Source organism: Lepidochelys kempii, chromosome 10 (assembly GCF_965140285.1).
Source record: "Lepidochelys kempii isolate rLepKem1 chromosome 10, rLepKem1.hap1, whole genome shotgun sequence".
NCBI lineage: Eukaryota > Metazoa > Chordata > Testudines > Cheloniidae > Lepidochelys > Lepidochelys kempii.
The window spans coordinates 22,557,010-22,582,281 of NC_136389.1; the positions used below are offsets into that span (position 1 = coordinate 22,557,010).

Below are 25,272 nucleotides of genomic sequence, written 5' to 3' on the forward strand. Positions count from 1 at the left end.
AACTGTAATTGCAAACATAACACTATGTTATGAAGAATATTTCTAGCAAAGCATCACCCCCAGTTACGAGGCAGATTATTAAACAGACTGACTGAGCCTGAGTGATCTAAAAGGAATGTGCACAAACACAAAGATTTTCTTTCACCAAGTCACTGCCCTTGTACAAAACTGAAATCATGCCAGACAGCCACTGATAATACTGAGCATATGAAGTACATAAAGTGGTCCCACAGCTAAATATAGAAATTAAATGTGTAGATAGAAAAACTACACATAGTTTATATTACACACAAAGAGCTATATTAAAAGAACATTAAAGTTGGAAAAAATCAAGCATTCAAAACGTAGGAAATTGCAGAATAAAGGTTACCGGGGGAACCTTAATTTGGCCCCTTGTATGTATGTATTATGATGCTGTCTTTAATTACATGATAACATACTATTTTTTCCACACAACCCCTGACTCATTCACTGCACAGGATGGACGCCATGCAACTAATGAGCAACTATTCAATATTTTGTTTTATCCTCATTGAGTAATGTGTACCTGTAAGACTTATTTACTGCACACTATTCAACCCTTGTTATGAACAAAGAAATATTAATTTCCTCATGGGCTTTCTATTGCACTCATCACAATAATATCCAAGTACTTTACAAATAAGCTATTTGCACAAAATCCCTGTAAAGTGAAGGGTGATGATATCTTCATTTTACAGATGGAAATCTGAGGCAGAGAAAGAGGAAGGTCAAAAGAAGCCACAAATTGTGTTTGCCCGATTTGAAAAATCAGATCCTCATAGTTTCAGAGTACTTTGCATTATATATCCCACTGACTTCAGCTGCAGGTGTGAGTGCTCAGCCCTAGTGAAAATCAGGATTCACAGTTTCGAGCTGGGCACCAAGAAAATGAGGAACCCAAATTAGTGACCACCTGTGAAAAGCTTGGTTTAAGTGACTTGCCCAGCATCACAGAGGAACTCTGGCAGAGGAAGGGATAGAATCCAATTCTACATGACAGCTTTCAACTGCCTTAGCGATGAGACCATTCTTTCTCTTCCTACAACCCCCCATCTCATTCATTACACACTTTTCAATTTCTGCAACCCATGAGGCAGGAGAGTCTTGCAGACACCAATTTCTTTCACTACACAACACTGATTTATCTCAAGCAGAGACATTCTGTGCACTGAATGAGAAAGGGGTTCTTTGGAAAAAATTAGCTGCGAGCATATAATTAAGGCTAATGTCTACACTACAGTGCCACAGGTGTACCACTGCAGCTGTGTTGCTGTAAGGTCTCCTGTGCAGCTGCTCTATGTTGACAGGAGAGAATGGAATGTATACTCCTGTTTTTGTGTCTTTTTGTATCTTAAGGTTTTGCCTAGCGGGATTCTCTAGGTTTTGAATCTGATTACCCTGGAAGGTATTTACCGTCCTGATTTTACAGAGGTGATTCTTTTACTTTTTTTCTTCAATTAAAATTCTTCTTTTAAGAACCTGATTGCTTTTTCATTGTTCTTAAGATCCAAGGGTTTGGGTCTGTTTTCTCCTATGCAAATTGGTGAGGATTTTTTTCAAGCCTTCCCCAGGAAACAGGGTGTAGGGTTTGGGAGGATTTTGGGGGGGGAAGAAGTTTCCAAGGGGGCTCTTTCCCTGTTATAATATCTGTTAGACGCTTGGTGGTGGCAGCAATAAAGTCCAAGGGCAAAAGGTAAAATAGTTTGTACCTTGGTGAAGTTTTAACCTAAGCTGGTAAAAATAATCTTAGGGGTTTTTTCATGCAGGTCCCCACATCTGTACCCTAGAGTTCAGAGTGGGGAAGGAACCTTGACACACCACCTAGCATAAAATAAGAGATCCCACATTTAAGGACATATTCAGGATGAAAACAAATATTCAACTTCTGATTTGTGGTCTACATAGACAAAAAAGTCATTAGTGAAATGAAAAAGTACAAGTGAGATAATTACATTAGGTCTTGCATCACATAAGAGCATCACTTACAAAGATTTCCTTCCTTCAGGTTAAGATCTCTCCTGAAATCATTTCTCTAGTCAGCTGAAATAGACTGCATTTTAAAAAAACTTCTTTCCTATGTGAATGTTAATAGCAGTGCTGTAAGAGGTATGGGGAAAGAAAATGCCTTCGTTCATCAACTGCTCAGTAATAATACAAGCACAGCCTTTTAAAAAAGTTTTTAAACAGCTTTTAAACTAAGGTTATGAAAAACATTTCCTGTTCAATTCATTCTGAATTAAATCCTTAGCAACAACAAGGAGGAATGGTCATACTGGCCAGAGCCATGCTACCTTCAACTATTGGCGAAGAACTATATATTTACTGGCTCTCTTGCCATACCTATATCCACTTGGACTAAATGTATTTAATACACCAGATGTGATTACAGATGGCAACCACCCTAAATGGAGAAACACAACATATTCCACAAGTCAGAAAACAAGAGAGACCACGAATGTAAGCGTCCTCCACAACCTGGACTGAATGGAGGCTTTTGCGTTAGCTAACTTGTTGCATCATTCACCAATTTTCATAATGTCATGAAGTATGGAGAAGATTCTGCAAGACTGGAGGAGAGGAAATGTAGTGCATTTCTCTCCAACAGCAATGACTTTTCCTCCCAATAACTGTTCCATACAAAAATTAACTTCTGTCATTAGTTAAATAAAGGAATAATTAAAAAATTAATTGAACATCTGGTGGATAAGAGAAACGTAAATAAGCCATGTGGATTTATAATGAATATATCTTTCTAAACTTGAATGCTTTTGAATTACAAAATCAGTGGACAAAGAGAAGGCAGCAGATTTATTTGTATTTTAGTAAAGAATCTGATGTGTCCCAACTTTCTTGAAAAGTCGTTTTAAGCTTTTGGCATTAAGATTATTCATGAGGAATAAAAATGGCTGAAAATGAATGGCAGAACAAGGTGGAAATATTAGAGAAAAGATACAGTGGAAATCCATGAAACACTTATCTCCCACCAATAGAAAGGAGAAAGGATAACTAAGGAAGTTGCCTGGTGAAACGGTCATGGATTTCGCAACTCACACTCAAAGCAGACAAGAATACCATGGATAATAAAGATCCTACAGAATTTCAACTAAACATCTCACCAAGCAGGAGGCAATACAACTTTTACACTGTTTTCTAAAGAATGATTATCCTAAAACATCATAAGGAGAAAAGCTTGGTTTGATTTGTAGTGAAGAGATTGGTAATAAGTCTGTTAAATATGTATAAATACAATTTTTCCTAGCAACATTCTCTGACTTGTGTATAGAAGAAAAAGCCTAACTGTGCTAGAAATCATTACTGTATGCAGTGGTCCCTCTAAAAGTTGTAATTGTTTTTTTTAATGGAAGTGTGTACGTTTCTGTAGCACCAGAAACGTACACAAGAAACAGTCTGAGACACATTCCCGGTCCCAAAGAGTTTACAATCTAGAATGGTTTACTATTGATCTCAATTCAGCAACTGAGAAAGCAATCTTAACCATAGTATCACAAATCCATAATATTAGGTGGTGAGACTCTGTTAGCATTAGTTCTACTACTGTATAAGAATTGGTCCACAAAAGACTAAAGCCGTAACAAATCCTCATTGATTTTAAATATTATGGCCAGCTGCATTATTTTTTAAAAAAAGGTGACTTTCATTAAAAAAATGTAAATATGCTTTTTCAAGTAGATGCAGAGTGTATATCCAAGTAGGTGTGTGCATGCATTGGAGCCAGAAACTTTTCCTAGCAGTACATGTAGAGGGGTGATGCTCACGCCTTATGCCTGTAGCCCTTCCCCTAATTATATGAGCTGGCATTGCCCCGACCACCTCTCAGTTCCTTCTCATCCCCCATCGGCTAGAGTTGGAGCTCTGTGCAGTTGTTCTTTTATAACCTCACAATTTATCTCAGCCTAGTTTTTATTTCTATTTTGTTACATAGTTAATAGTTAATTAGTAGTGTTAGTTAAAGGTTATAGTATATAGTATAGTGGTAGTGTTTCCTGGTGATGCCCCCACCAGGGTTCAAGCATTGCCCTTTATGTGGCGTGGCGATTCCCAACAGTGACCCCACACCCATTGCTTGCTCTGCCTTGGCAAAGCCCATCTTAAGTAGTGCTGTTTGACCTGCAGATCAAGGCCTCAGGTGGTGCAGGACCTTCGCCTTAAGCGGCACCTGCATGAGCAGATATGAAGCCTGACCCAGTACCAAGGCGTTCTCACCCTTGGGTTTGGAGAGTGCTGCCAGCTCCTATTCTGGGGCAGGGACCGCTCTGAAGAAGTGCAGGAGTCGCATAAGACCGATTGGGAGTGCTTCAGGTCCTGGAGCAACTCCTCTGCCTCCCCTAAGAAGCGTGTGAACTGGGGTGTGGAAGCTTCTGACTTAAAATCTGTACCTCTATGCTCACCCCTTTTATAAGACCACGTTAAATTTTGTACAAAGCGTACTTTGTAATGTATCATTTCAAAACTCATGTTTTGCTGATTGTGTGGTAAAATGAGTGAGGCAACATTGTATGTAAAGATAGAAGATTCCACTGTATAATATTAACAAGCCATGTTTCAACAACATGTTCTGGAGGGCAACAACAAACAAGTTCCCCATAGACAAAAGGCTAGCTAATGCCTCAACCAGGTATCAATGAGATCAAACCGACCATCACCTAATTAAGTGGCCACTCTTTGGCCAGAGACAGCGGGGGGGGGGGGGGCAGCGGTGGAAATCTAGATTTTGACAAAGCAGCAGTTTAAGGTTCCTGGCCCTGCACCTGGCTATATAGGGCTGGACAAGTGAACTTCACTCCATTTCTTCTTCACGACAAAATCTCTCAGCAAAAATTCTGAAGCAGAGAGAAAGAAGGGCAGGTAGTAGCGCACACACCTTGAACAAATCCGTTACTGCACAAGATGAGTAACCTCTCCTCCTTTGGATGTTCTCCCTATAGGTGCTCCACTTCAGGAGACTACTGAGCAGTACCCTGATTTAGAGGGAGATTTGGAGCAGAGTCCACGACTGAAAACACCACTGTATTCCCAAGGGCAGCATCTGATCTAAAAGAATGGACCACCAAATGTTTGGAAAAGGTATTACTGAAGTCCAAGTTGCAGCCTTGTAAACCTCCACAATGGGAACCTGCTTAAGCAACGCCACAGAAGTACAAAGAGAGCTTGTAGATTGGCTAACAACCTAGAATAAGGTTGTATATTGGTAGATTCATAGCACGAAATAATATACCAAGAAATCTACCTGAAGAATCTCTGGATGGAGACTGCAGACCCTTTGGATCTGTCAGCAATCAAAATGAACAGTCTGAAAGACTTTCTAAATAGCTTGTTTCTGTCCAGATAGAAATCACCACCTTACTGATGTCCAAGATGCCTAAGACAGTATCCTTCCTAGTTTTGTGGTTTTGGGGGGAGAAGGGAAATGAGATGGATGAGTTGGTAATGTGAAATTCAGATGACTCATTAGGTAAAAGTTTAGGATGTGGGTGTAACAAAGCCTTGTTCTTGAAAAACACTGTAAAAGGGAGGACCTGGCCTTTAAATTCCCCATTTCTCCGACTCTTTGGCTGTTTTCAAGGTAGAAAATCTGCCCTAAATGGTGTGTGTTCCTAAATGTGCCCCCAACCCAACAAAGATGCACTTGTTGTTAAAGTGACGATTGAAGATGGTGGATAAAGGAGAGACCTGCACAGACCTTGCAAGGGTTCTTCCACCGAGAGAGTCTCATGCTTGACAAGGGACTGATACCAGGTAGGCTAAGAGAAAAGGTAGCCATCGGTTCAAAGGAAGATTTCATAAAACACTTCAGTACTAAGCTTAGATTCCACCCACGGGTGTGTTCTCTTAGTCTGCGGAAAAAGGTTTCCTAACCTTGATAAATCTTACCATGCGATGAGCAAACACTGAGAATCTTTCAATTAAGGAACAGAAGGGCATTATAGCCAACAAGTGAACTCTGACAGAACTCTTAGATAACCCGGACTTTTTTTAAATTCCCAAACTGTTGTTCAGCATATGAACTGTTCTGAATCACCCCTGGAAACAGCAAATACATAACTTTGCATAACGTTATCCATGATGCACAACAAAGGTACAAGCTGCCATATGTCCCAGAAATTAAGGATAATTTCTTGTCAATGTCTGGAGTACTGGAAGTGATCTCGGCCAACCAGAAACCAAAAGAATTTCATGAGATGGGTGAATTGCGATATGAAAATACGCATCCTGAAGGTTAAGGGCCGAAAACCAAACTCCTGTATCCAACGGTGCCATTATAGATGCTTTCACAATGTTGTTTAGAAGTCTTAAATCTAGAATAGTTCTTCATCCTCTGTTTTTCTTCGGGACCAGAAAATACTTGGAGAGTAAAATCCCTTCCCCCTGGGCTGAGCAGGAACTGGTTCTATAGCTAGTAAGTGTAGAAGGGAGGTGATTTCCTATCACAACCAGTGTCCATGAGACAGGTCCCTGCAGAGGGGAAGGGAAGTGGGATGGGAGGAGGGAGGTAAAATGAGTGGAGTAATCCAATCTTATAAACTCCAATACCCATTTGTTGGATGTAATCTACTCGCATGCAGACAGAATTTGGGAGACATGGTCCTGACAGAGAAGGAGGTGGGTAAACTGGTGCAGCTGGAGATAAGAGAAGCATGGTTGTTCTGGGCCTCAACCAGACTGTCACACGTTTTGACAATGTGGGTGGTCGAGTGGCTCAATCAGAGGTAGTGTGTGGTCTCTTTCTTTGAAACCTGGAGTTCTTCCTTGACAGCTCAGTAGGTCTCTAGAAACCAGAAAACTGAACTGAGTAGGATCTCTGGGCTGTCTGGGATCCACTAAACCAGTTTATTTTTAGGTGTAGATAGATGCACCCACTGCAAGGTGCCATGCAACAAATCCCACAGGCTCCCCCTAGGCAACCATCTGGCTAGACTTCATTGTGAAGCTCTCCAAGTCTAAGGGGTATACTAACATCTTAACTATCGTCAACCACCTCACAAAGATAGCCCACTTTGTACCTGGTTACCCTTCTCCAAGGCAACTGTCCAGTTATAGGTAAACTAGGTTGTCTGTCTCCATGGACTCTCAGAGCTCATTATTTCTGACAGTAGTGCTCAGTTCATCTCTCACTTCTGGCAGGAGGCCCTCCGATTGCTGGGACTATGCTCCTGCCTCTCTTCAGCGTTTCAGCCCCAAATGAATGGCCAGATGGAAAGGGTGAACCAAATCCTGGAGCAACATCTCCAGCTTTATATCAACCATCACCAAAATGATTGGTCCTTGCTGTTACCTGATGTGGAGTATGCATATAATAATGCCAATCATGCCTCTATGGGACAAAGCCCCATTTTTTTTGTGAACTATAGGTTCCAACCCCAATTCCACTCTGAATTACCCCCATCCTCCCTCAACCCAGCCTGCTAAAAAAGTGTCCATCCCCCTAAGCTCATTTTAAAAAGCATGATACTATTCACAACTTAGTCCTAAGTAACACACAAGTTTATTCAAGAGCGAGCTATAATTGATCCATTAAATAACAATGACCACAGTATAATTAAAATTCAACATCCATGGGGGAAGACTCTGAGTCAAAATCTAACACTGCAACACAAACTTTTAGAAAAAGGATTTTAAAATAGGGCGTTATTCATGACCCAAAAGTGAAGAGAGGGAACTAAAATTCTTACACTAAGCACAGAGGCTGCTTAAGTAGACCATGTCAATCACAGAAAATATACATAACTAAACAAAAAAGAAGCAAGAGAAAAAAGTTAAAAGGCAAGACTCAGGAAGTTATCTGAGACAAACTTGGTCTCTTTCAGGTAACGGAAACCCAACCCCAATAGAAGTCAACAGAAAGGAGCATAAGCTATGGAATGTAAAATGGGAATTAGGAGAATTAAGAAGAGTATTTGAAAAGCAAATAACCAGACAAAACCAGGAAATGTTAGTGCATCAGAAATAGGAACTGGCCATTTAGGACTTTACAGGTTAAAATCAACAGATCTAATACCCTGAAAACCAATAGGTAGACAATACAGATTCCACAGATCAGTGTTGTATGTGCCTCACAGGTATCCTGGTTAGCAAAACAGGATGACATATCCTGTGCCAATTTCAGCTTATGGGTTTATTTCAGGCACACCCTCGTGTATGGGACACTGAGTACTCTAATTTTGGTGGGAAAAAGTTATGGATTATGACAGAAAGGGACAGAAAATACTGAAAATATGCCATTCTATAAATGGATGGTTTGTCTTCACACAGAATGTTCTTTTTTCCTCTCTCCGAGCTGATATATCAGCAAGAAGATTCACAGATGGGAGACAGTAGTCAGAGGCACAGAAAGACTTTGCATAAAGAAATTGAAAAAGACTAATTTAAAGAGGAGATGAACAACAGGTGATAATGGCGATATACAAAATAAGCAGTACAGAGAAAATTAAGGAGCTAGTACTAGCTACGGTCAGGCAGAGGATACTGGACTACATGCACCATTGATCAGACCCAACATGGAAATTTTTGAGCTCCAGTTCAGATGCCTCAGCCAGTACTGTAACAGCACAATCTTCAAAGAAAAGTCAGATTCTGGATATGCAGACCTGAATGTGGTACTGCAACCCACTCTCCATTTAAGGTTACTTTAAAGATGTTATACAAATACTTCTTTACACATTGACTTTATTCCTATGTATGTTTCAAGATTCAATTTTTTTTTTTTAAAGATGACAAATAAAACGGATAAAATGAAAGGAGTTAATCCAAGCTGCAAAATTTAAGTGACACGGCAAATGCTGCAAAAACAAGGAGTCCAGTGGCACCTTAAAGACTAAGCCCTGGTCTACACTAGGACTTTAGGTCGAATTTAGCAGCGTTAAATCGATTTAAACCTGCACCCGTCCACACAGTGAAGCCCTTTATTTCGACTTAAAGGGCTCTTAAAATCGATTTCCTTACTCCACCCCTGACAAGTGGATTAGCGCTTAAATCGACGTTCCCGGCTCGAATTTGGGGTACTGTGGACACAATTCGATGGTATTGGCCTCCTGGAGCTATCCCAGAGTGCTCCATTCTGACCGCTCTGGACAGCACTCTCAACTCAGATGCACTGGCCAGGTAGACAGGAAAAGAACCGCAAACTTTTGAATCTCATTTCTTGTTTGGCCAGCGTGGCAAGCTGCAAGTGACCATGCAGAGCTCATCAGCACAGGTGACCATGATGGAGTCCCAGAATCGCAAAAGAGCTCCAGCATGGACCAAACGGGAGGTACGGGATCTGATCGCTGTTTGGGGAGAGGAATCCGTGCTATCAGAACTCCGTTCCAGTTTTCGAAATGCCAAAACCTTTGTGAAAATCTCCCAGGGCACGAAGGACAGAGGCCATAACAGGGACCCGAAGCAGTGCCGCGTGAAACTGAAGGAGCTGAGGCAAGCCTACCAGAAAACCAGAGAGGCGAACAGCCGCTCTGGGTCAGAGCCCCAAACATGCCGCTTCTATGATGAGCTGCATGCCATTTTAGGGGGTTCAGCCACCACTACCCCAGCCATGTTGTTTGACTCCTTCAATGGAGATGGAGGCAATACGGAAGCAGGTTTTGGGGACGAAGAAGATGATGATGATGAGGAGGTTGTAGACAGCTCACAGCAAGCAAGCGGAGAAACCGGTTTTCCCGACAGCCAGGAACTGTTTCTCACCCTAGACCTGGAGCCAGTACCCCCCGAACCCACCCAAGGCTGCCTCCTGGACCCAGCAGGCGGAGAAGGGACCTCTGGTGAGTGTACCTTTTAAAATGCTATACATGGTTTAAAAGCAAGCATGTGAAAGGATTACTTTGCCCTGGCATTTGCGGTTCTCCTAGATGTAGTCCTAAAGCCTTTGCAAAAGGTTTCTGGGGAGGGCAGCCTTATTTCGTCCTTCATGGTAGGACACTTTACCACTCCAGGCCAGTAACACGTACTCGGGAATCACTGTAGAACAAAGCATTGCAGTGTATGTTTGCTGGCATTCAACCAAAATCCGTTCTTTATCTCTCTGTGTTATCCTCAGGAGAGTGAGATATAATTCATGGTCACCTGGTTGAAATAGAGTGCTTTTCTTCAGGGGACACTCAGAGGAGCCCATTCCTGCTGGGCTGTTTGCCTGTGGCTAAACAGAAATGTTCCCCGCTGTTAGCCACAGGGAGGGGGGAAGGTTGAGGGGGTAGTCACGCGGTGGGAGGAGGCAAAATGCGACCTTGTAACGAAAGCACAGGTGCTATGTATGTAATGTTAACAGCAAGGTTTACCCTGAAAGAGTGTAGCGACTGTTTTATAAAATGTGTCTTTTTAAATACCGCTGTCCCTTTTTTTTTTCTCCACCAGCTGCATGTGTTTCAATGATCACAGGATCTTCTCCTTCCCAGAGGCTAGTGAAGCTTAGAAAGAAAAAAAAACGCACTCGTGATGAAATGTTCTCCGAGCTCATGCTGTCCTCCCACACTGACAGAGCACAGACGAATGCGTGGAGGCAAATAATGTCAGAGTGCAGGAAAGCACAAAATGACCGGGAGGAGAGGTGGAGGGCTGAAGAGAGTAAGTGGCGGGCTGAAGACAGGGCTGAAGCTCAAATGTGGCGGCAGCGTGATGAAAGGAGGCAGGATTCAATGCTGAGGCTGCTGCAGGACCAAACCAGTATGCTCCAGTGTATGGTTGAGCTGCAGCAAAGGCAGCTGGAGCACAGACTGCCACTGCTGCCCCTCTGTAACCAACCGCCCTCCTCCCCAAGTTCCATAGCCTCCACACCCAGATGCCCAAGAACGCGGTGGGGGGGCCTCCGGCCAACCAGCCACTCCACGACAAAGGATTGCCCAAAAAAAGGAAGGCTGTCATTCAATAAATTTTAAAGTTGTCAACTTTTAAAGTGCTGTGTGGCATTTTCCTTCCCTCCTCCACCACCCCTCCTGGGATACCTTGGTAGTCATCTCCCTATTTGTGTGATGAATGAATAACGAATGCATGACTGTGAAGCAGCAATGACTTTATTGCCTCTGCAAGCGGTGATTAAAGGGAGGAGGGGAGGGTGGTTAGCTTACAGGGAAGTAGAGTGAACCAAGGGGCGGGGGGTTTCATCAAGGAGAAACAAACAGAACTTTCACACCGTAGCCTGGCCAGTCATGAAACTGGTTTTCAAAGCTTCTCTGATGCGTACCGCACCCTCCTGTGCTCTTCTAACCGCCCTGGTGTCTGGCTGCGCGTAACCAGCAGCTAGGCGATTTGCCTCAGCCTCCCACCCCGCCATAAACGTCTCCCCCTTACTCTCACAGATATTGTGGAGCACACAGCAAGCAGTAATAACAGTGGGAATATTGGTTTCGCTGAGGTCTAAGCGAGTCAGTAAACTGCGCCAGCGCGCCTTTAAACGTCCAAATGCACATTCTACCACCATTCTGCACTTGCTCAGCCTGTAGTTGAACAGCTCCTGACTACTGTCCAGGCTGCCTGTGTACGGCTTCATGAGCCATGGCATTAAGGGGTAGGCTGGGTCCCCAAGGATACATATAGGCATTTCAACATCCCCAACAGTTATTTTCTGGTCTGGGAATAAAGTCCCTTCCTGCAGCTTTTGAAACAGACCAGAGTTCCTGAAGATGCGAGCGTCATGTACCTTTCCCGGCCATCCCACGTTGATGTTGGTGAAATGTCCCTTGTGATCCACCAGAGCTTGCAGCACTATCGAAAAGTACCCCTTGCCGTTTATGTACTCGGCGGCTTGATGCTCCGGTGCCAAGATAGGGATATGGGTTCCGTCTATAGCCCCACCACAGTTAGGGAATCCCATTGCAGCAAAGCCATCCACTATGACCTGCACATTTCCCAGGGTCACTACCCTTGATATCAGCAGATCTTTGATTGCGTGAGCTACTTGCATAACAGCAGCCCCCACAGTAGATTTGCCCACTCCAAATTGATTCCCAACTGACTGGTAGCTGTCTGGCATTGCAAGCTTCCACAGGGCTATCGCCACTCGCTTCTCAACTGTGAGGGCTGCTCTCATCCTGGTATTCATGCGCTTCAGGGCAGGGGAAAGCAAGTCACGAAGTTCCATGAAAGTGCCCTTACGCATGCGAAAGTTTCGCAGCCACTGGGAATCGTCCCAGACCTGCAACACTATGCGGTCCCACCAGTCTGTGCTTGTTTCCCGAGCCCAGAATCGGCGTTCCACAGCATGAACCTGCCCCATTAGCACCATGATGCATGCATTGTCAGGGCCCATGCTTTCAGAGAAATCTGTGTCCATGTCCTGATCACTCACGGGACCGCGCTGACGTCGCCTCCTCGCCCGGTATCGCGTTGCCATGTTCTGGTGCTGCATATACTGCTGGATAATGCGTGTGGTGTTTAATGTGCTCCTAATTGCCAAAATGAGCTCAGCGGCCTCCATGCTTGCCTTAGTATGGCGTCCGCACAGAAAAAAGGCGCGGAACGATTGTCTGCCGTTGCTCTGACGGAGGGAGGGGCGACTGACGACACGGCTTACAGGGTTGGCTTCAGGGAGCTAAAATCAACAAACGGTGTGCCTGTACATCAAGGAGTATTTCAGGCAGGACTGCACGGAGGGTTCCAATAAGAAATGGTGCACCTAAGTTATCGTTGTTATTGGAACAAGGAGGTTAGCCTGGCCTCTGATTGATACATGGCTAGATTTACCTCGCTGCACCTTCTCTGTGAGTGACTGCAGTGTGATCTAGACAGGGGAGGAGGCAAATGAGTACAAAACAAATCTGGTCTATTTCTTGTTCTGACCCACTCCATCTATCTTTTACATCTTTGGCTGGCAGCAGACGGTGCAGAAGGACTGCATGCCATCCACATCTCATGGCTGCTAGGCAGAAGATGGTACAGTACGACTGCTAGCCATCTTCATCTCTTGCCTGCCTGGCATAAGATGGTACAATACGACTGCTAGCAATCCTCATCTCTTGCCTGCCTGGCAGAAGATGGTACAGTACGACTGCTAGCAGTCCGTATCGCCTGCCCGCTCACCATAAGACGGTTCAATAGGACTGACTGCAGGACTAAAGAGAATGACTTGGTCAAGTCACTCCAAATTTAGTCCCTGCGCCCATGTCTGCCCAGGCGCTCCCAGCCGACGTGGCCAGGAGCACCTCGGACACGACGAGGACGACTACCAGTCGTATTGCACCGTCTGCTGCCAGAAGGCAATGGGTTGCTGCTACTGTGCAGCAAAGCCGTACCGTGTCTGCCAGCACCCAGGAGACATAGGGTGACGGTTACCTGAGCGGGCTCCATGCTTGCCGTGGTATGGCGTCTGCACAGGTAACTCAGGAAAAAAGGCGCGAAATGATTGTCTGCCCTTGCTTTCACGGGGGGAGGGAGGGAACGGGGGCCTGACGATATGTACCCAGAACCACCCGCGACAATGTTTTAGCCCCATCAGGCATTGGGATCTCAACCCAGAATTCCAATGGGCAGCAGAGACTGCGGGAACTGTGGGATAGCTACCCACAGTGCAACGCTCCGGAAGTCGACGCTTGCCTCGGTACTGTGGAAGCGCTTCGCCGAGTTAATGCACTTAATGCACTTAGAGCATTTTCTGTGGGGACACACACACTCGAATATATAAAACCGATTTCTAAAAAACCGACTTGTATAAATTCGACCTAATTTCGTTGTGTAGACATACCCTAACAGATTTATTTGGGCATAAGCTTTAGGGTATGTCTACACGGGAAACTCTTAAGTGTTGCTGTGCAAGCACTGGGAGAGAGCTCCTGGTAATCCACTTCCAAGAGGGGATTAGCTCAGAGTGCGGCTCCCAGCACTTGGAGCTTGTCCACACTAGCACTTTAAAGTGCTCAGTCTTGCTGCGCTCAGGGGGGTGATTTTTCACATCCCTGAGCCAGCAAATTAGAGCGCTATAAAATGTAAGTGAAGACAAGTCCAAAGTCTTCAAGGTGCCACTGGACTGCTTGTTGTTTTTGTGGATACAGACTAACACGGCTAACCCCTGATACTTGACAGCAAATGCTGCATTTGTCATGGCTATCAATCACATTCCTTAACCCAGAAAGGAGAAACAAGTGGGGAAGTGATTGGCTGAGCTAAACTGAAATTGAATCACAACTAACAAAAAAACCAAGGGCTTGGCTACACTTGCGAGTTACAGCGCATTAAACGAGCCCGGGCACTACCCGTCAACACTGGCAAGGCACGTAGAGCACTCTGACTCTGCGGCTGGTCCGCTCCTGGTACTCCACCTCGGTGAGTGGAATAACGTTTGCTGCGCCCCGCGGGAGCACTGCGGCGCCAGTGTGGACGCACTGGTCTGTTAGTGCGCTCTGATCGGCCTCCAGAAGTGTCCCACAATGCCTGTTCTAGCCACTCTGGTCATCACTTTGAACTCTACTGCCCTGCCTTCAGGTGACCAACCATCAGACCCGCCCTTTAAATTCTCTGGGAATTTTGAAAATGCCCTTCCTGTTTGCTCAGCCAGGCGTGGAGTGCTCTCAGGGAATCTTTCCAGGTGACCATGCCTCCACGTGCCAGGCGATCCCCAGTTTGGAGCAATGGCAAGGTGCTGGACCTCATCAGTGTTTGGGGGGAGGAAGCTGTCCAGCCCCAGCTGCACTACAGCTGTAGGAATTACGATACCTTCGGGCAGATATCAAGGGACATGATGGATAGGGGCCAGGAGCGGGATGTACTGCAGTGCAGGATTAAAGTGAAGGAACTGCGGAATGCCTACTGCAAAGCCTGCGAGGCAAACAGCCACTCCGGTGCTGCCCCCGCAACCTGCTGTTTCTACAAAGAGCTGGACACAATACTTGGGGCTGACCCCACCTCCACTCCAAGTACCACCATGGACACTTCAGAGCCCAGTTTAACAAGGCGGGAGGAGGAGCAGTAAAGCAGGAGCGAGGGTGCTGAGGGGGAGGAAGACACCCCAGAATCCCTAGATGCATGCAACCAGGAGCTGTTCTCAAGGAAGGTAGCCAGTCGCTGTGGCCAGTGCTTGGGGAAGGACAAACACCAGAAAAGGTTGCTGGTAAGTGGCTTTTATTTTGGGAAGGAAGCTATTCGGTGTGGGCTCTTGTGGTGAGGAGGATTAGGGCTGCATGCATGCCTAGATGTGGAATAGGGCATTGATGTGCTCTCTCACATCACGGTAATCGGCCTCAGTAATTTCTTCAGAGATCTCATCCAGAACTTGGGCAATGCACTTGCGCAGGTTTCTTGGGGGAGCCACTGTGCTGCTTGTCCCAGTAAGGCTAACTTGTCTGCCCCACTGTGCCGTGAGGGGTGGGGGGGACCACTGCTGCACACAGGCAAGTTGCATATGGGCCAGGGTGGAAGCAGCATTGCAGTAGAAGACCCTCCCTTGCTTCCCAGGTCACCCTCAGCAGTGAGATATCTTCCAGGACGAACTCCTGTGGAAAATGTGGGGACAGTGTTCAGTATAAGGGTCCCCTGCTGCTGTTGGCTCTTCCCAAGGCCCAGAAACCTAGAGGACAGTACAGCCATGAAACAATCAGTCACGCTTGACCCTGTGCTTACTCACCATTTTGGGGCTTCTATGGGTTATGTGCGTTCGCTTTGGGATGGACAAATTATGCTATTGTGTAGACTGTGCTTGCCCTTAAATACAGGGGAATCATTGCTCTGTCTGGTGTAAACAATGCTGTCTCTGGTAAGTGTTGCATTTTGCCTTTACAGATGCAACCTTGAGATCTCAGCCGTCCGTGTTACCAATGGCGAAAGAATCAGAAAGAGGCCACGTAGAAGCAAAGAAGACATACTGCATGAAGTAATGCAGCATTCAAGTAATGAAAATTGAAAACTGCAGGGATGGTGGGACAGCGAAAGGAGGATCCACCAGCAGAATGAGGAGCACCAGCACAAAAGCGCGGTGCTCCGGGAGCAAAGCATGGATCAGCTGATAAGCATAATGGAGCACCAAGCAGACTCAATCCAGGTGCTTGTAGCCATGCCCGACCCCCCAACTGGAGCCCTTGTCCCAAAACTCTTTCCCTTGTGCCTTCATGTCACCTCCAACCCACTTTCCCCAACATCCGGGTTCTTACCGCCACCTGCTGCCTCTAACACCTGTAACTTCACCACCCAGCCCTGAAAACCTTGACCCTCACCCACTGCACTCAATCCCCATCACCATGCAGTATAGCCATCCTGAAGTGCAGCACTCATTGCACAGCACTCCAGACAGGAAGGTGGAATATGATAACAGGACACTCACAAATCTGTGATTGAACCGTTCCCCACCCCACCCCCTTCCCCTTTCTGTTTCCCAAGCGTTGTGTTTCTTTTCAGTGAATGAATTTTCTTTTCAATAAATGGATACCTTAGCCCAGGAAAGAAACAGGCACTGCAAGTCAGCATAGCAAACAGATTCCTACTAATATTGGAACCACTACATTTCATTCCCGTGCAGGGCACCATACATTACTGGTGGCTTTCAGCCTCAAATTGCTCTCTCAAGGCATCCCTAATCCTTGCAGTCCCACACACTGGTGCCAAATGTGGATGGAAGCACAGGGATTGCTGGGATGCAAACCGATGCATCACAGGGTGTTGGGACAGGACCCAGAATGCCCCCCCCATCTCCTTCCCACAAGCCACAGTGCCAGAATGGGAAGAGGTGCTCTGTGGGATAGCTGCCCATAATGCACCGCTCCCAATGCCACTGCAAGTGCCGCAAATGTGGCCATGCCAATGCGCTTGTTCCTGTAGTGTGGACAGACGGCAGCGCTTTCCCTACTGTGCTCTCCGAAGGCAGGTTTAACTCAAAGCGCTGTAAATCTGCAAGTGTAGCCATGCCCTAAGTGAAAGTCAGGCAATCCTATCACTAACATAACGGTGTCTTATGTGCAAAGAAGTTAAATGACTAATGATAAAGAGTAAAGTGGATATTAATGTCTCCTAATTTCCTCATCTCAGTAAACCTAACAGCTCAGCTATTTCATCTGTACAAAAATCTTGAGTTTGAAAAGCCAGTAAGATTGCTGTACACATATGCAAAACCACAACAAACAAGATTAAGACAGCTGCTTTACTCCTAAGCATCATGAGTTAACTACCTGTTAAACTATTATGCACAAACTATGCTTTATATTTATCAGCTGATAACTGTTTTACTCTAGTTGCCAAGGAATGTGTCATTCTACTAGGGTACTGTAACAAACAGTTCTCAAACACAGTGTGGCTCACCAGAATGCTGAGTAATTGTTCCATCAAGTGGCTGTTTAGAGGCTGTAACTTCGTAACATGTACATTGCTAGCACATTTCCTATAAAACACACATTCTCTGTAAGTGTTCGCTTACAGACAATAGACAAAGCATACAAAAGAGGGGAAAACAAGCAAACTTTTATGCTTTTGAAAACAATCTTGTAAAAAACAAGATCTACATGTGGGAACAAACTGATGTACTACAATATAAGAAAACATCATTAGAAAGTTAGCTCACTAAATGATTTGCGCTTATTTTTTGGTCATACTCTTTTTATGGTTAAAAAATTAGCACCTATTTTAGAGTTTTAGTAATTTTAGGCAGTGACTGATTAACTTTCTTGTCCTTGGGTATTTTAAAACTATTATCTCCCAGCTCACTCTCAACCTATGAGCAGGAAGTTAAAACATCCCCAACATCCCTTTAAGTACCTAAGGTAAATAGGAAAAACTTTATATATATGAAAGAATATAGATAAGAAATAGCATCCTGAGAGATCAGAAACGTGCACAGTGGGTTACACACAGGCATGTCACATCAAAATAGAACTGGAAACCATTATGAAAAACATGTGTGTTCTTTTAATAAAGAGGTCCTGGACCTTAGACCATCCAGCTTTTAGGATAAGGGCTTGTCTACACTACAAAATTAAGTTGACTGTATCTAATTCAACCTAGAGTCCCCGAATTAATGAAGCTGATTGTGCGTGGCACACCATGCTCATTGTCTCAGTGGAGTGCGTCCTCATTAGCACCGCCTGCATCGATGCACAAAGCAGTGCATCATGGGTAGCTATCCCAAAGTGCAACTTGCCGCAGTGTGTTTTGGGAAATTTGTGCGATGCCCATGGGACCAAAACATTGTCGCAGGGGAGAATGGGAACATTGGGTCGGCATCCCATGATGCACTGTGTTCCCTCCCTCACTTCAACAGCAAACCCCCCAATGGTTTTTGCATCTTAAAACCGCTGCACATATGCCATAACCCCGCCATAACCGCTGCACATACGCCATAACCTCCAGAAGCATGGAGCCTGTTCAGCTGTGTACTCTTGCTGTGAGCATCTCAAACACCTCGCGCCTTCTCCTGCAGTATTTCCAGAGCCGAAACAGGGCCCACCATGCAGAACATAGCGAAGTTCTGCAAGCAGCCCTGCTGCAAGCCACTGAAAAAAAACAATTCACAGTTGCTGATGGCAGTCAGAGAGCAGCTGCACTCTGAGCGCTGTTTCTGGTCCCATGAAACAAGCACTGACTGGTGGGACTGCATCATTTTGACGAGCAGTGGCTGCAGAACTTTCCAATGCAGAAGGCCATGTGTCAAAGGTTGCTGAACCCTGTTACAGCTGCCTGCTGTGTGCTCCATAATATCTGAAAAAAAGGGGGGGAAATTTTCCACAGGGGTGGGAAGTTGAGACAGATCATGATAGTCATTTTTGAGCAGCCGAACACCAGGGTAATAAGAACACAACAAGGGGTGCTGAGTATCCGTGAGGTTTTGAAAAGCCATTTCAATAATGAGTCACAGTAATGTGAGCTGCTTGTCTGCACTGTGCTTTCCCAAACCTTCACCTGGCTTGTATCACTGTCCCTGTAAAGCCACCCCCCCACCCACACCCACTTATTCTACTCAATAAAGAAGATTTATTTCTCAAATTTGTTTACTTTATTTAATAAACGTAAGTAAAGAGGGAGAACAGAAAGAAAAGGTAACCTTGGGGAAAAGGCGTTGGAAAGGGAGAAACATTTTCAGCTGTGTAACAACACTCCATTCTAGACCATCAAAGGTCTGAATGCGTGCCTTCTGTTCCTTGTACCCTCCCTCTGAGTTAAGTGAAAGGGATAATGGACTTTTCACCCACGCTTCATGGAAAGCTTGGGGAAAGGTGATTCTGCGCCAGGCGATGCTGGCTGGCTGTCCACTAGTGTCTGCAGAGGGACTCTACCTTCCTGCTTCTGTTCCTGAAGTTCAACCAGACACCTCAACATGTCTGCTTGGTCCCTCATAATCTGAAGAATCTCATCCTGCGACACACACTCTCACTCATTGGAAGCTGTCCTGTTCTCCATGTCCATGTCTAACTTTTCAGACAGTGAAATCTTCCACCCTCTCAGCTTTATCATTGTCCTGGAGGCGTTCATTATCTCGGTGAACATGTCCTCCAGTGTTCTCTTTTGCTTCCTTCTAATCACCAAAAGCCTGCTTTAAGGTGTTGATGACCCCCCAAAGGACACATTTCCAGCTGTCAGTCAGGGGGAAAAATAAAGGAGCCATTCGGGGGGAGGGATAGCTCAGTGGTTTGAGCATTGGCCTGCTAAACCCAGGGTTGTGAGTTCAATCCTTGAGGGGGCCATTTAGGGATCTGGGGCAAAAATTGGGGATTGGTCCTGCTTTGAGCAGGGGGTTGGACGAGATGACCTCCTGAGGTCCCTTCCAACCCTAATATTCTATGATTGTACATGAATAAAATGTTTCCAAAGCAAGGCTGCTTTCATTAAAATAAAAAAAAACAAAACAAACAAAAAAACCCGCTTTCACTCCCAAATTACAGAATCTCTTATGTGGGGCCCCAGTCCCCTATCAGCCACTTTAAACTACTTCCTGACCCATGCCGAACACAGTAAAGGCACATTAGCGGCAGCGCACTTTGGCGTTCCGGAAAGTGGGGGTGAGGTGTGGTGGGTTTACATGCTCTTTTTTTCCCTGTGTAAGAGCACTTTTAAATGAGAACTTCCCCCGTTTCCCCTAGGTGACCCTATGTGATATCAGTCTCCTGAGGGTAACATAGGTGGAAAAGAAGGAGATGCTGTAAGCGTCTGGGTATAGACCCGGTTCATATGCTGCTATGCTGTGTACCACAATGATGCCAGCAGAATTAATTCAGGAGTTGCGTGGGAAAGTGTCCTAGCATGGTGGAAGAAATAAGACTGCCCTGCCCAGAAACCTTCTGCAAAGGATTGCAGAGTACCTCTATGAACGTTTCCTAGAGATATTCATGGAAGATTCCCGGGCTATCCCAGTCCATATAAACAGTCTTTTCCGGGGCCACCCTCTTCATACCTGGAGCAGCCTCTTGTGAGAAGAGAACCACAGCACCTCACTTTTTCTTCACAGTAAACATGCAATACCACCGAATGTGTGTGCCCGCTAAAGTTTAACTGGACTTTCCTTTTAACTGTATAATCGCTAAAGGTGCCTTCCCTGGCATCACAGTCAGCCATAGTGATGTCCTGGAACTCACAAGGCTCCAGGGTTAAAAGTATTTCCTGGCTCTCAGGGAGAATAGATCCACTGCTCGCCTGTCTTCCATTATCCTCTTCATTCTCATCCACCATATAATCCTCCTTGACACTCTGTGAGGTGTCCATGTTGCTTGTGGGGGTGCTGGTAGGGTTACTCTCGAGATTCGCATGCAGCTCGTTATAGAACCGGCATGTGTGGGGTTCAGCACCAGAATGACTGTTCGCCTCCCTTGCCTTCTGATATGCTTGGCAAAGTTTTTATTTTCACATGGCACAGTGTCCCTTGTGTAGCCCATCTCCTCCATTCCATGAGGAATCTTTGCATAGATGTCAGCTTTTCTTCTGCTGGATTGGAGCTCTGCCAGCACAGACTCTTCTCCCCAAACAGTGATGAGATCCACCACCTCCTGTGCAGACCAGGTTGGAGCGCGTTTGGGGCAAGTAGTCTCCATGATCAGCTGTGCTCAAGCTGGCATGCTCCCAAAGCTGATCAAACAGGAAATGGGAATTCAGAAGTTCCTGGGACTTTAGCAGGGGAGGGGTTGTTTCCTATGTATGTGGCTGCAGTGCAGCGGAGTTGAGAAGGATCTCCAGAGCGGTCACAGATGAGCATTGTGGCACACTACCTGGAGGCCAATTAAGTCGAATTACACAACGTTGTGTCTGCACTACCTCGCAGTTGGCCCATGAAAATCAAACTAAGTGCTACACCTCTCACAGAGGTGGATTACAGAAGCTGACATCAGAGGTGACTTAGGACCTGGTAGCGTAGACACATACAACAACAGGTCAACTTAAGGAGGTTTCCTTCAAGCTAACTCTGTAGTGTAGGTCAGGCTTAAGTCACTGATTTTTATGTACTCTGAATCCTCATCCAGATGTAATGATGCCTCCAGGATGATATCTTACAGGGATGGTGTGGAAGGAAGAAAGTACAACGGACCTGAGTTTACATATCTATTTATATTGGATTTTCATCTACATGAACAAGAAGGAAAGTCCAAAGTTGTTTTTACTTGTTCCTCTCATCTTCTAATCAGAAGTCAAAGTTGGCCAATAATCAAAAACATAGGTTGGTGCAGATAAAAAAGTTAATATTTTCTGTGATTTGTTCTTAAGAGCTCTAATTTTGCAACTAAAACAAATTTTTCTTCATCTTGAAACATTTGGAAACTAGATAACTTAAAATCTCATTTGTCCGTTTATGCTTTTCTTTCATAAATTCTCTGTAAGTAGATTTTCATCATAGCAACAGACAACATAAAACCATGTACCGTAGTTATTTGGAACGTGAGCAAAAATCTTAACGCCAGCTTTGACATGTAACCTGTCACCACCAAACTAATTTTTCAAATTGTAAATAGACATTTTTAGTTCACATACTTGTAGAACATATATGAGCTTACCAAACAGAAACTGGCTAAGTGCTGTCATTAAGAACTATCTCATTGTTATAAACAACTACATGGAAGACTACCAAAGTTTGAGGAAATGTCTGTCAATAAATTTAATTCAGAGATTTGGAGATGCCACCAGGGTGAGCACAGAGTGTATCTTTGCTCAGTTCCTATGTCGCAGCGGTCTCTGGTGGCCAGGAGGGGCAATTGCAGGGAAATGCTTGCTCCGAAACCCTGCACTGGAGCACACTTGGTACAGATCGAAGAATTTATTTGGAGAATTTAGTCTACTGACCATGAATGCATAGACTTTTCAAAGGCTTATCAGTTTGCCAAATTTGGATGGTTTTCACAGGTTAAGTCTGTTCTACTGCTTGAAGCACCTTCCTGTCATAGGAGGCCTCTGTGGAGACAAGTTCCACCTTATAGCATCTGATAGAAGCATTATGGGATGACAAGGTCGAGTGATTGCTCTACAGATCTCTACAGTGGAAGTGCACACCATTTCGGCCCATGAAGTTGCCATGAATCTTGTAGAATGTGCCTTGATTTCTGCAAACAGGCATGCCAGATGGTTTTATGCCTTAACAATGCACAGTATGATCCACCTAGACTGCTCGCTGGTCTGGCCAGTCTGATTGTTCTGAGAAATCTGGATACCTGAGAGTTCTGCCAAGAACCCTGAGGATCCTGCAAATAGTATGCTACACAGGACAGATACAGTGCTCAGTTGAAGGCCCTTATCTGCACTTTTCTGAAGGAAGTTCTGAGTGGCTGGAATCCCAAGATCCCTTGGATCTTCATTGTGCTCTTGGCACCAGGAATTAAACTTTGTCTGTATGACCCATGATTTTTAGTGTGGAAACTCCCCTGGATGAGAACAGAGTCCTGATCACTCTGGAAATGATCAGCTACAAGTGATCTGGGTCTGAATGGAGGAATGGACCTTGGAAAAAAGAAGTTCGGTCTCAATGCAAGCTGCAACGATGATTCTAGCTTCAATCTATCAGATGAGCGAACGAGAGAACCCTGGTCGGTACAGATTTAGAACTACCACCCTTGCTTCTGCTCTCTACCTTTGCATCATCTTCCCTAAAAGACAGTATGGCAGGAATGCATAGTGTAGGCACTGCAACCATCTATGTGACAGAGCATCTGTCCCCATGGATTTGAGGTCTGCTTCTCAGGTGAAGAATTTTGTCCTGTTTTCTGGCAATTAGCAAATCAGTGTCCATCAGTCAACCTAACATCCACAAGATCAAAAGGAAGACTTCCTGGTTCAGGCATCACTCTGAGTAGTTTATCCACTGAGTCAATCTGCCTTTTGGTTCAGCTCTACTATATATATTGCCTTTAGGGAAAAGAGTCTAGTCTGCCCATTCCATTGCCTTTGTTGCTTCTGCATGTAGAGCTACGTTCCTTGTTCCCCCTTGGTTGTTTAGTATGCAACTGCGCTCATGTTGTCTGGTTGGATCAAGACGTAGTCGACCTCTTGGTAGCTCTGGAATCTCAGCAGAGCTAATTTAACAGTTGTGAGATCTAACAGCTTGATGCTGTGGTTTCTTCCTCTGGAGCTCCAGATACCCTACATCATTCTGGGTCCCAGACGTGCTGCCCATCCCATCAGCTGGATCTGTTGTGAGAACTGGCAGGTCTGGAAAACAAATGGGAAGACCCCTGCAAAGTTTTTTGGGCGTGATCATCATAAAGGATCCTGTATCTGGTCGGGAACCAATTCCAAGTCTTGCATTCGCTCCAGGAAATGGTTCCATCCTCCCAGAAGAAAGTCCTGGAGACACCTGACATGATCTCACCCACTGGAAAGCCCATATATACAGGACCAGAAGGGCCAGTGGCTAGAGACACTGAGCTATGGTTGATCTCATGCATTTGTCAAGCATGAATATCAGATCCTGAATCTTTTGTATTATGTCCAGTGATGGGCAGATTTTCATCTCCGAAGTGCCTAACTCCACTCCCAGGTGAACTATGTTTGTGAAGGGAATTATGGAGCTTTAGCAAGTGGTATTGCAAAGCCATGAGCTTGGAGGTGATCCAGAGTCCAGGCTGTGGCACTGAGTGCTGGGGTCTGTGAATTGTATCTTGGTGGGACTACTACCCGCCTCTTAAAAAATTCATCTAGATTTCCATGGAAACGTCTCCTCCTCCTCCGTCCTTTTTGGATACCCTTGGCATTGGTAGCCACCAGTGGATTGCTGGGCTCATTTTGACAGTGAGGATTGAGGCCTCTCTGCAATCTCAGCTACTAATTTCTCTAACAATTCAGCCAATAGCTCCTCACCTGTTAGTTGATACAAATGTTTAGCAGCCAGTTTTTGTAGCAAGTTAAGTGAAATTCTGCAGCAAGTAATGAGGGAGGAACAGGAGCCCATGCCTGTTTATCATCTAAAGGTAGATCTATCTCACCATACACAACTTTCTACACCAGTCCCCAATGGAAGAATAGGGTAAAGAAACCACTCTGAGCAGAAAACAGATTTTGCATGAAGTATTATAGAAGATTTCAATCGTCACAATTTTTACTGCATTTTAGAAGTGCCTGAATCTCCATCTGCTTTTACATCAAAACAACTTCATCCTGGCCTAGTCTAAATCATTCAGTTTCTCAGGACCAGGGAAATGAAGCACCAGTGATGTCACTCTACACCAGGGGTCTCAAACATGTGGCTCGCGGTTATTTTCTGCGGCCCGCCAGGTCCCCGCAGCCCCCCCTCCAGCATTTACCTAGAGCGGCTCCGGCCTGGCACGCACCGGGAAGGGGTGGGAATGGAGGCAGGGAAGGGGTGGGAAGAGGCGGGGCACGGGCGGGGCACCAGGGGGGTGGTGATCAGTGGTGCGGCCCTCAAACCAATGTACTAGTCCTCATTTGGCCCTCATGGTCATTTGAGTTTGAGACCCCTGCTCTACACAGCTCTACTTTCAGCACAGGAGCAAACATGCATACTTTTGCTTAGCTGGCTATGGACTTTTCTTGAGGATATGAACTCCTCCATTCTCTGACTGCATGCCATCACCACAGAACAGCCGCCAAAAATTGGGACAGGTCTACACTATGGGGCTATGTCGACTTCAGTTACACAACTCCAGCTACGTGAATAGGTTGACTTACTGCGGTGTCTATACCACGCTGGGTCGATGGGAGAAACTCTCCCGTCGACTTACCTTATGCTTCTCATTCCGATGGAGTACCGGAGTCCGATCAGCAGTAGATTTAGCAAGTCTTCACTAGATGAAGACCTGCTAAATCAACTCCCGGGGGATCGATCGCCGCGCATCGATCCCCTGGTAAGTGGAGACAAGCCCTTAGAGAGTTCTCTCTCTAATACAGATTTACATCAACATT

The 25,272-nt window shown here is 45.3% G+C and overlaps 1 protein-coding gene across 4 annotated transcripts in view; it reads right to left on the reverse strand.

Annotated features, from left to right (window-relative positions):
* Nucleotides 1–25,272, reverse strand: part of PARN (poly(A)-specific ribonuclease) — a 161,634-nt gene that overhangs the window by 45,206 nt on the left and 91,156 nt on the right. Inside the window, exon 22 of one of the 4 annotated variants that reach the window (XM_073362404.2) lies at nucleotides 15,082–15,452. The exons of the other annotated variants lie outside the window; for them this stretch is intronic. Within the exon in view, the coding sequence (XP_073218505.2) occupies nucleotides 15,181–15,452 (272 nt within the window). The 3' untranslated portion in view covers nucleotides 15,082–15,180. Of the gene's footprint in view, nucleotides 1–15,081; nucleotides 15,453–25,272 lie in introns of those variants that run through there. 4 annotated transcript variants of the gene reach the window in all.